Below are 12,207 nucleotides of genomic sequence, written 5' to 3' on the forward strand. Positions count from 1 at the left end.
TCCTTCCTTCCCATTGCACTGCTTCCTCCCTGGGCTGCTCAACAACCCAGGGGGAAATGATCACAACCCATCTGTGCTGGCTTCACAATTAGTGCAGGTACTCATTTGACAATGCAAAGTTAAAGAGGACGTGTTACACATGTATGAGGAAGGAAATCAGAACAGGAATACTAATCAGCTACAACAGCAGAGAAAAAAAACCCTGTGTTTCCTTAAGCAATTCTGTATTCAGGTGGAAGCATCCCCACCACTGCCTTTGGGACTGTGAAGCACAAGTAGCTGTCTCAGTCCACAGCTAGTTCCTCTTTTTTAAAGCTTCAGTATGAAACTTCCTCAATTCCTTAAGATCTGTTGGCCCTGAGGAATATCAGGAGGGATTACATTATTTATGGAATAAACCAGAAACAATGGAATTCCTTCAGTCATCTTGAGATGGAAACACCTGCTCAGAAAGAGGGTGTGAGTGATCCAAGGAGAGGCCTCCTGACTCCATGAATAAGATAAAGACTTCACCTCGTAACTCAAAGCTAGGAGGGAACAGTTGTTCATGGATCGAAAGGAAAAAGAAAATCATTTGTAGTGAGATAATTTCCATCCTTCTCCCTAATTTTAGATACAAAATAACTGATTCAACAAGAGATATCATGTGAAGCAGCCCAATAACATACAATGAATTTATCCTCTTTTAGGAAGGCTGATGAAGTGATGACAACTCCCTACAGTGTGATAGCATTTGAATACTATGCGTATAATTTTTATGGATATCAGAAACATGGAAGAAAAAAGGCAGTATATGATTGTTATTTTTATACTGTGTCTAGTACTTACTGATCTGGCATTGTGATAAAATATGATTTGAAAATATCTGCAGTGGAAAGCATAGTAAAAAATCTTTTAAACACAATAAAAGGTAGGAGCTTAATTGTAATTGATTTTCTATTTAAAGATGATGCTTATCAAATCATGCTGAAGGCATGAACAGCCAGAGAATATTCATACAGTGTTGTATCTTTTATTGGCAATTGAATTGTCTTCAACACTGGTTAGCAGCTTGCTACTGATGCCATAAGATACCTGTATTAAGGTAGATTTTATTTTATTAAGAATTAATACTAAAGGATTAAACTCATTAGATCTACTCTGACGATAAGGTCAGCATTTGTTGAAGGGAGATATTTTTCTTACACAGGCAGATACAGACTGCTTACACGGCCCAAGGAATAAGTATCTCAATTTTCTCTTCTCAAAATGTTAGGCAAGAAGTCTCCTATTAGATTAGTGCTCCTCTTCCATGGATCTGAAATGATTTTGCTCTGTTTGCCATAGTAATGAAGGAAAGGAAAACATGCCTATGATTTATTCCTGATGTGGAGACCTACTTTTGCTAATGCAATGTACATACAGCACTGACAATCAAAAGCCATTTCAATCATCAATGCTTTGAAACGTAACTTATGTCAGGAAGATTGGCAAAGCCTCTCACTGGAACTATGTTTGTGCCTCTTAAATGAATCAGCACATATGATCATTTACTATGATTTGTACTGTCCATGAGAGCCCAGTCTTGCTCCTACCCTGGACTCCTTTTAACTCTTTCCATAAACAACCAAGAAATTCCACGTTGAGCATTTCAGGAGGAGATGGTAAACGCACCCTACCTGTGAGATCAGTTCCTTCTGGAAAGATGAGGAGTTGCAGGGGTTCACGAATGTCACAGAAATAATCCAGCATTTTTTCAAAGTGACTCTTGTCATCTTCCCACTTTCTCTGAATGAAAATAAAGGCAGCAACTTGCATCGCCCAGCCTAAGGTTTAAAAACACACAACTTTAGTAACGTTTCACACTGACACTTCTATGGTGCCTCTTAGTCCAAAATGTTCTATAAATTGTCTGACACACAACATTTTATTTGCTCCCTGATCAAGGGCACCTAGTTACCTTGAAAAGGACTTTTGGATAGGAAGCAAAGGCTGCATAATCTAAATAAGTAAGTCTAAATAAATGTGGAATGACTACAGTTTTGCAAAACTCAAGTTACGAGAGAGCAAGAATAGAGTCAATGCTGTCAGGAAAGAAGGTTGTAGCAAGGTGGGTGTCATTCTTTTGTCCAAGTAATAAGCAACAGGATAAGAGGAAATTATCTCAGGGGTTTAGACTGGGTATTAACAAAAATTCTTCACTGAAAGGGTGGCCAAGCATTGGAACAGGCTTCCCAGGGAAGCGGTGGAATCGCTGTCCCTGGAGGTATTTAAGACCTGCAGATGTGGCATTGAGAGACACGATTTAGGGGTGGACTTGTCAGTGCTGGGTTAAAGACTGGACTTGATGATCTGCAAGGTCTTTTCTAACCTAAACGATTTTATGATGCTATGAGGTGAAATATTCAAAACCATGTCCCTCAGTATAATACCCTTAATCACTCCAACACAGATTTGCCCTATGGACAAACATCTCAGAAATGCACTGCAGCACAACAGAAAGCTATATTATATGGAGACAGTTGTGCTTAGTAGTGCACAATAACCATGTGCATTGCACAGAAAACGTCTATTGTTTTTGAAGGCTTTATTACATATACCTTCTTACCATTTTCATTACTAATAGAAGAAAATACAAAGTTGCTCTTTATGCTTGCTTATAAAAGAGTTTGATGTATATCTGTTCTTTTGTATTAAAACATAAGACAACTGTGCTGATTTACAGCCTGACAAACGGGCAATGCAGGGCAGTTAAATAAATGGAACTGCTGCTGGGCCTACAGCTCTGGGGTCACAGATCATTGTCTTCAATAAGCGTTTTTGGCTTTTTGGGCACAATTTAGTATATAGTATATCACCTAATATTAGAAGTTCTGTCCAATAGTTCAGAAAGCAGGATGAAAATCAGGGCTCCAGTTCTATCACATGTCTGTTCTGCTCCCTTCTTCAGCAGGGCTCAGAAGAGCATGACACTGCCTTACCACTGTACTTGGCTAGCTTGTGTATCTCATCAGAAAACCTGCAGATGGATGTTCCACATCAAAGAGAAAACATCACAGCTTCCCATCCTCCCCTTTGCTCACCACAATCCTCAAAGTCTGTTTTTCCTTTGCTGGTGACTTACAGCATGTTATTCTTGCACTTTATTTCAGCTCCCCTTTACAGTGATTCCTTTCTATTCTGTTTGTGTCAGTATCTTAAAAGGAGAATATACTAGGACATCACTTATTAAACTCACCAATTTTTAAAACAACTACATAAGTCAGCCTGGACAATGCATTACTCAAGCTGCAGAATCTCTTCTGTATTGCTTAGGAACCTTAACTGTACTGTTAAAGACGTGTAATGTGTAACATGGGGTAGATACTTTTTGGTTTTACGTCAAAAGAACAGATGGAACGTGCATAACTAACACGCCTTCTGCAATCTGGACCTAATGAGTCTCAGATATTGAGATAATTAATGATATCCAGATAACTGCATTCTGGAAGTCGTTATATGAATTAAGAAAAGAAATGGCCAGAATGCAGTCTCAGCAATCTTGCAAGCTGTACTTGCTAAAAACCCTCTGTAAATAGAACTAAACCTTGACCACAACGTTTTATGTGCATTTATGCATATAGCACATTCCTACATCTGCAGTGTCAAGAAGTATCAATACAGCTTTATTAATAGAGGCTATCCATGTTTAAACAAAACACGTGCAAAAAAAAAACCCCAGTCAACTTTAAAGCAACAGAAATATAACTTCCATAATTTAACTCTGCTTTCTTCTGGCATTCAGTCATCTCTTACTGGTACAATAAATTTCACTACACTGGTGCCAAGTACTGAATGGTACCAAAGTATTTGTTTTCTCTAGAAGATACATGGAGACTGCATGAAGCTGCAGCAGGGGAAGTTCAGATTGGACATTAAGAAAAGGTGAAAGGGTGGTTGGTCCCCGGAACAGGCTCACCAGGGAAGTGATGGTGGCACCAAGCTTGCCAGAGCTTAAAAAGCATACGGACAATGCTCTTAGTAATATGGTTTAGTTTCAGGTAGTCCTTCAAGGTGCGGGGAGCTGGACTTGATGATCCTTACAACTTGAGATATTCCACAGTTCACTGAGAAGATAATGAGACATCGGCACAGGATTCCCAGAGAAGCTGTGGCTGCCCCATCCCTGGCAGTGTTCAAGGCCAGGCTGGATGGGGATTGGAGCAACCTTGTCTAGTGGAAGGTGTCCCTGCCCATGGCAGAGGTTTGGAACTGGATGAGCTTTGAGGTCCTTTCCAGCTCAAACCATTCTACGATACTCATCCGAAACCAAACTCATAGACATGGCAAAGGAACAAAGCCCTCAAAGCAGAAACAGAGATGCCTTGTACTGTACCATGTACAACTCTGAAATGGGACAGAAAAGAAAAATATATAAAGATTAGGAAAGTTGTGCTGTGGTTTTGGTGTTTTCCAGTCATTCTCACCTCTCAGCCCAGACCTTCTGCATGCATCCTAGGCACTACACCTAAATTAGTTTATGCAAAACCTGTACTGTGCAAAACCATTTTATTGTGTGGCATCACACATCATACCTAAATTATTCAGCCCTTGTGTTCTCATTGCAACAGAATCCATAGGCAGAAAGAAGGGAAACAAGAAGCAAAGTAAAAGCCTGCTGATAACTTCCTTGGTCAGCAGCTCCTTAGGAAGAGTTGATTTTGGTCCGTAACTGAGGGAGCATGGAAAAAAACATCACTGATATTTCCTTACATCTCCCCTACCTTTCTTCATGCAGCATAAGGCTTTAAGTTACATGGAAACTTGCATATAAACTCTTCCTAGCAATCATTCTTTTACAGCACTGTGAACATCCAACTATAAACACCTTTAGCTACCAAGAAAGCTGCTGCTAGGGTGACTCATATTTTACCTGACTGAACTTCTTAAAGCAGAGGATATAGTGCAGAAGTTTCCTATTCCTGTCCTAAGTGTTGGTATTCTATATATGCTATGAAATATTAAACAGCGGCAGTAATGTAATGACAGTGTGTCAGGAAAGAGAAAGAAAATAAAGGGAAGGGAGCTGGGAGGCATCCGGTTTTTAAACATAAACAACAGGTCTGATTTTCTCACCTTTCCAATAGATAACATCCAGTGTTCTGGAAGAACTGTTCTATCTTTAAGTGTATGTCCAATTAGACAAAACAGTCCTGACTGCTCAAACAAGAACAGATTATCTAACACCTAGATGACTAATAGTAAAGGGCCCAGATTTTTCTCCCTACTTAGCCCAGCACAGGACACTGAACCAAACTATTTTACCACCTCTGACAGTGGAAGGATCTTCCACATTTTGCTCAAGCTTCAAGGCCTCCAGTGAAAGGCAACAAAAATGATGAATTACTGCCTTCAACCAAAGCCCTGAATCAAGCACTGATGGGGAAAAATGCCTGCTGTTTACAAGTCTCACCACCCCACCAGATTCAAGCGGGAGAGGAAACCCAGCACAGGCTTGCAGATGCATGCCTTTGAACAAAGCAAAAGCAACTCTTCCTTTGATTTCCATTGCACAGCGCGCCTGCATTGTGCTGCTGGAAAAACAACACATAACAAGTCTGAGGCACGATGTGGGATCCAAACGGGAATGCAGAGAGAAATGGGAAGAACCCAGTAAAGCAATGGGCAAAATGAAAGGTTTTGCTAATCAGTGAGATTTCTGAACAAGCAGCAGAAGGAAGCACGTTCGCACATGCAGCCTGCAGTGAGACATCCTGTACAGTTCATTATTAAGTTTAGGTCAACATGTTGTTCAACAAAAGCTACAATTTTTCACGGTATTTTTGGTCATTTAAAAGCTCCTGGGCAACAGGAATTTTTCCTAGCAAAGGCAACATTTACTTGATGGCGGAAAAACGGTTGCCTTTTGATTTATGGGTTCTTGAGGAATGACTGATTACAAAAACACAGCAGAGAAACAGTGAAGCTAAAGAAATCACAATAATGCAAATCAATTTCTTTGCTAAGACAATCTTCTTGTAGGAGCTGACATTTTGGATAAATAACATCACTTGGAAGAATATACAGAGAGCCTCATACCGCACAGCTCCTGCTCAAAACTGCAAAACAGCAGTGCAAAAACCTACCAGGTAGAGTAACTAGTCACCCTGACCCTTAAATCAACCTTTCAGAGCTGAAACAGCAACTTCAAATCTCCAGTAACATGTTAATGATACATATTCTGTCAGGACATAACACAGCAAAAATCACACTCACACAAAAAAGCCTGTTACTGAACAAGAGAAATGTGCTCTACGGGTGCATTTCCTTCCTAGCCTCAGGGATAAAGCAAATTATAGCTCATGCAGGTTGAGAATTTGCAGCATTGTACTAAAAATGGTAGCTGAAAGCATGCAGCTTTTAAAGCCTAAGACCCTGCACTTCCATTTTCCTCACCCCAAACTCCTTCAAAAGAAAATAACACTAAAACTGAAATGTCTTAAGTGTGTTTTCATTGCAGAGGTGACTTCGAAGTAGATACTAAGGATGGAAGTGGCAATGAATAAAAGAGAGAAAGAGGTGAGTTATGCAAAGAAAGCGGTTGGTTTAGTATCACAATTTTATGTATATTTCCATAAGCATCTCAGAAATTAGATGTTCCCAAAAGAGTCCTGCCTCTGTAAGAGGCTCTATTGAAAGCAAAGACACATCAAGAGAATGGTATCTATGTATTTTCCTATAGCAATGTAACAAAACAGCTAACAATACTATCCCCCCCCCACACAAATAGAAACAAGTCGGAAAGTAGGAAGCCTAACTATGGGATTTCACTCTTATTTATCCCCCTTTCACTTCATTCATCCTCCCTCTTTTCTTCGACTGCATAATTCACTGTTCACTATGAATAGCATTATCTTGGTCAAAAATTCAAGCACTATTCAGTGTGCCTGCATACAACAGTGGTCTGGTCCTGATCAAGGCTTTTGAGGCAACACAGAACCAGACATCTATGCTTAATAAGGGAAATCACTTGGAAGTGCAGAAGCCCACTACAGACAAATAATTGGGCCCATTTACAATCTGTTATGGCAAGTGTTTTGCTGCATAAAATACCCATAAGACAATAACCACACAATTCTTATTTCTTATTTTATTTCTTATTTCAAAGATCTACAGATATTGGAAAGATGTTAGCACACAGAAAATCACACAGGAAGCCAGGGTTTACAGTTAAGTTTCTATCAGTATAGTCTGCTGAACAGGTTTCTGCAAATTCTCTTAGGATCAGCCATTTTACTGTGGGGTATGTTTGGGTTTTTTTCTCCTAGATTGTTTTAGGTCTAGTAATGAAAATTAAAAGATTTTTCTTAAATTCAGTGTAATGGTTTGAATGCAAAAACTAGGAAAATAAAATAAAAAAGCTTCTTGAAACACTCTTGTAAAGCACAATCTGTGCTCCTGGCATGCTTTTTTTAAAACCATGCTCATTTCCAATAATGTAGTTAATAGGAGTATAATGAATTGAACATCTACCATCTGAGGTAATGAATTCTTTGAGCAAATTACAAACCTAGCTAAGAGATAAAATCCACAAATACACATTCACAGTAGCACTCCCAATTTTACAGTAAAACATCCGATTCAGTCTATCTTTTCCCTTTAGGATGAATCTGCACTACGAGGTGCTGAGGCACTGGCTCAGACTGCCCAGAGAAGCTGTGGCTGCCCCATCCCTGGAACTGTTCAAGGCCAGGCCAGGTTTGACAGGCCTTTGAGCAATCTGGTCTAGTGAAAGGTGTCCCCTGATATGGACAATCAGAACAATACAAGATCAGTAAAAACTAAAGCAAACTACAGCAGAGGCTTGAACCTCTGTATGACCAGAAAGCTGCCATTTCTAATGCATTTTTTTAATTCATCAATACAGTGAAACAACACATGAAGAATCACAAAGAAACAAAAAGATTTGTCTTGCTCAATGTGTACCCAAAGTTAAGCCCCATGTCATTCCAGAATCTCCAAAGACAGAAAAGAAACAACCTTTGGCTGTTAGTTCACTGGGAAGTACAAGTATGAAACAAAGCAAGTCTCTGCCATGGATGTGTTATCTTCACTATACCTTATTTCTTCTGCAGCCCTGCATCCTCTTGAGATGCTCTATCTCCTTATGAGGGGATCACAAAACTAATTCAGCCTGATACACTAATTTGTGCAGATGCTGCATAACCCACTGATACCATCAAAGGAATGTAAGTTGGGAAAACATGCCACCTTAATTCTTCTTTTATTTGTTCTCTGAGTTTGGACAAAATAACCACTCTCTATCACCTGTCAGTTGTAATATGGGGAGAATGAGAAAGGACAGCATCCAAAATCACTCTTCTGATGGGCATTTTGGAGAGACAAAGGGGATGGAGAGAAAATGGAGTCCTTATCATATAGAAAGCATAAGGAAAGTTTTAATGAAAGTTGGGGAGGTTTTGGTTGTTTGGGGGCTTTTTTCCCGTGCCCAGACAGAGTCAGGAGAATTTCTGTAGCATACTTCTGAAACTATTCCTATTATGCCTTTTCTGGGAGAGCCAAACTGGAAAACAGGCACCTGAGCCTTTTCTTCTCCATAAAAAAATGCTTGCAGAATTACAACCAAATTAAACTGCATTTTTGCTTCCAAGTAATAATCCTTTCCTCACACTTAAACCTTCTTCAAGAGAGTCTTCACTGTGAACGACTGTTAGCATAACAATTGTCCTTTCCCTTAAAGAGCATGCTTTTCAACTTCCACTTCAAAAGCAGGTAGGATAACAACTCTCAGGTAATTAAAGTCTGGCAGCTCATAATTGAATTGCTAGAAGACAAAATGTCACAGCTCCTCAAACCCCTCATTTCAGCCTATTTTAGCATAACAAAGACACTCAAGGCATGTGCTCTACTAGAAAGTTCAGTAGGTTACAATTTTGATTTTTTAAACCAATCTGCTCTATTGATAAAGATCTGAAAGCAAATCCAGCTATAACCTGAACAAAGACGCTTTATGCTGAAGTATTTATACGCCTGCTTATGGAATTAGCTGCAGCGGCACAAACACTTCCATGCCAATATAAACGCACACAGATTCCCTGCAGTGTGCTGCTTTAACGATACTCCAATTGAGTTAAATGCTAAAATTTTCTAGGCTTAGCAACACCAATATTTTACTTCAGGGGAGCTGATCCATCATAGCTGTCGGTGTGCATGCTCTTAGCCCGTGGCCAAGGCAGGATCATTTGAGTTGTTTTGCTTTGCTTCATTGAAAACTAAGGTGACTCAAATTACTTTGAATTTGCTTCAGGCAAAGCTCGCACACATGGACAGCTATAATGGATCAACTGAAATGCAGTAACAGATTGGTGGGGTTAAGGCCAGTGCTGAAATAGAGCACAAGTCCTTTGTATTTTTTCCCTTCCTGGCGCTTTAAACAAGGAGCAAACATAACTTGAGCCTTTGAGAGCTACTACAAACAGACAAGCAAAAAACAACAGCTAAAACATTCCTACACCTTGCAGTGTAATCTTCCAGAGCAATGTTAGCTATGGAATACCTTGAATTCAGAGATGAATATCTGGACAGAGTTATTCAGTTATCTTTGCTTCTAACTAATCAGCAACTACACCAGTAACATGGTCTAGTGGAAGGTGTCCCTGCCTTAGAACTGGGTGATTGTTAAGGTCTCTTCCAACCCAAACCATTTTATGATTCTACGATCTCTATTTCCACTGGTTCATATCACAAGACTTTTACAAATGAAACTAAGAAGCAAAATAAAAGAGAAAGAATGCAACTGTCTTCTAGCCATTAACGGGTCATCTGACACTACTGTGTATGTCCCTTGGTACCTACTCGAACAGTATGTTTCCATACTACATGCTGAACACAACTGCATCATCATCCGCATCACTTCCAGTACTATTCCTTCTTTAATTGAGAATAGGCGAGAGTACAAGTTGTAGGTATCTATTACAAGCACGGTAGAGAAATCCTGGCTTGTCAGACTCCTCAGGAAACTGTCAATGCCATTAGAAATTCTCCTTGAAAACTGACACTGCAGAATGTGTCAGTAGTTTCTGATGATGTCAGATGAGAAACTGCAGCAACAGCTATGAGCAGAGCAGCCCTCTCTTGAGACACCAACTTTGGCAAGTTGTACTGAAACACTGCAAGAATGTATCTGAAATTGAGATTACTGAAACATAATACCTCTTTTTGAAAACTTTACTGCACACAATTTATCAAGCCAAAGCCCCAGTTCCAGGAAGAGAGGACCATCTGTTTTCCTTCGGACTTCTTATTTTAAGGCTCACCTTTAATCAATTTAAAGTATTTTCATACACTGGAATGCAAGGAATTAATAACTTAAGAACTAGATAAATGACTCATTCAGACTGCTTGAAATACTGACTCCTCCAATTTTAATTATCATTAACTAGAAAATAACTGCCTACATGTAACACAGGCTTATTAAATCTGATACCCTTGTACTTTTAACCTACAAAAGGGGGCAACAAGGACTCCGGATCTATTTCCATGCCAAGCTTTGCTCTTCACCTATCTTATACACCACTCAGATGAACATAATCTCTCATAGGCTTATTTTTACATCCCAAATGAGAAAGTACTTATGACAACAAATGTGCTCTGCTTAATACTAGCCAGGTTTTCAGAATTGGGGAAATGAGAGGGTTGCATTATAAACCTTCTCTTACACATAATTTGAAACTAAATGCTTATTAAAAACAAAAAGCCTTTGAAATATCAGGAAAAAAGAGGTACACTATATTCTTTAAAATATTTCTCAAACTCAAAGCAAAATTACCATTAAGCTACATCTAGTGAATAGACGAGTATGTCCATAATCCTATACTTTTGACTATGTACAACTACTTCATGTAAATATGTGAAAAGATGCAACTGAAAGACATGATGAAAGTAGCTGGTTTAATTTCCACAAATACTACACCTTAAACGAGCAACATCTCAAGATCAGTTATAGTCAGTATCTAGTTGATTACCAAGTTATCTTCTCACTTTGACAAGCTCATAAAACAAACAAAACTTTTATGTAAGAAACACAAAACAAACCCAAAACTAAATCTGACAAACAGCTATGAAAGGTCTATCACATAGCATAGCAGAGATAAGCAGGAGAAATTCTACTCTTACCTACGAGATTCAGAGTTGTCCTCTTCAGACACCATCCTCTACTATATCACTGCCCTACTGCACTGCATATAGTCATCTTCTTCCAGCAATCTTAATTTAATCTAAGAGTCTCCAGCTATTCCCTGATTATGTGGCTATAGGGAATACTTTATTTTTGCAACAACCTGGCACCCAAAACACAACCTGACTGAACATAGACACATATTTCTAAGGCCTTGTTTTAGATACACTATGATAGAAGAAAAGTTGATCATTCACAATTTTAGGCACCAAATTATGGCTCGAGTGAAGGATGTTGTTTAGTTTAATTCCCTTCCTCTGATTAATAGCACAACACTAACGTTTACTAAAAAATAAGCTGTAATTCACAACATTGCAACCAAAGCACTCAAAGCCTATATACTGTGGAGGGTACTTAGGGATTTGGCATAATAACAGTGGATTATAACACTATGGATCCAGGCACCTACTCTACTGCCAGAAATTGTAATCCTATAGCACAGACAACAGGAGTAAATGTCTACCATCGCAGCCCACAAAGTGAAGCATAAGCCCAGAATTTCATTAGCACCTTAAGCTACTCTGTCAGACTGAACAAAGATGGCATTGTAGTCTGCTAACACTTGTCTGCTACAGCTCCATCTGCCTGAGCCTACTCATCAAGTCTAGCCAATGTGCTTAGTTTACGCAAAGAAATGAGAATTAGAGGGAAAAAAAGTATAATAAAATCAACCTTTAAATAACTCCTAACACCCTTTCAGGATACAAATTTTGTCAAGCATAATGGAGCATTCAAGCTCCTGGAGCTGACCTTTCAGTTTCATTAAAGGTATCAACAAGCATATATAGAAATGTTTTCTTACAAACAATATATATGCTACTTTTAAAGAGAGAAACCTGTGAACCTTCCAGCCGATACTCCTGATTGCATCTTCCATCACTACTTTAAAAGCTGCACGTCCAGCTGATTCCAGAAAGGATTTCAAAACATCTCCGCTGCATTATACAGCTAAAACGTTTCTCTAAATATGTATTTTCTCATTACCTGTAATG

The 12,207-nt window shown here is 39.1% G+C and overlaps 1 protein-coding gene across 3 annotated transcripts in view; it reads right to left on the reverse strand.

The window, feature by feature from the left end:
• The window catches only part of LCLAT1 (lysocardiolipin acyltransferase 1), a 117,970-nt gene that overhangs the window by 60,322 nt on the left and 45,441 nt on the right, over positions 1-12,207 (reverse strand). For 2 of the 3 annotated variants that reach the window (XM_005151856.3, XM_031051597.2), the window contains one exon: positions 1,659-1,805. The exons of the other annotated variant lie outside the window; for it this stretch is intronic. In XM_005151856.3, coding sequence (XP_005151913.2) covers positions 1,659-1,805 — 147 coding nt within the window. The remainder of the gene's footprint in view (positions 1-1,658; positions 1,806-12,207) is intronic. 3 annotated transcript variants of the gene reach the window in all.

Source organism: Melopsittacus undulatus, chromosome 3 (genome assembly GCF_012275295.1).
Source record: "Melopsittacus undulatus isolate bMelUnd1 chromosome 3, bMelUnd1.mat.Z, whole genome shotgun sequence".
Classification (NCBI taxonomy): domain Eukaryota; kingdom Metazoa; phylum Chordata; class Aves; order Psittaciformes; family Psittaculidae; genus Melopsittacus; species Melopsittacus undulatus.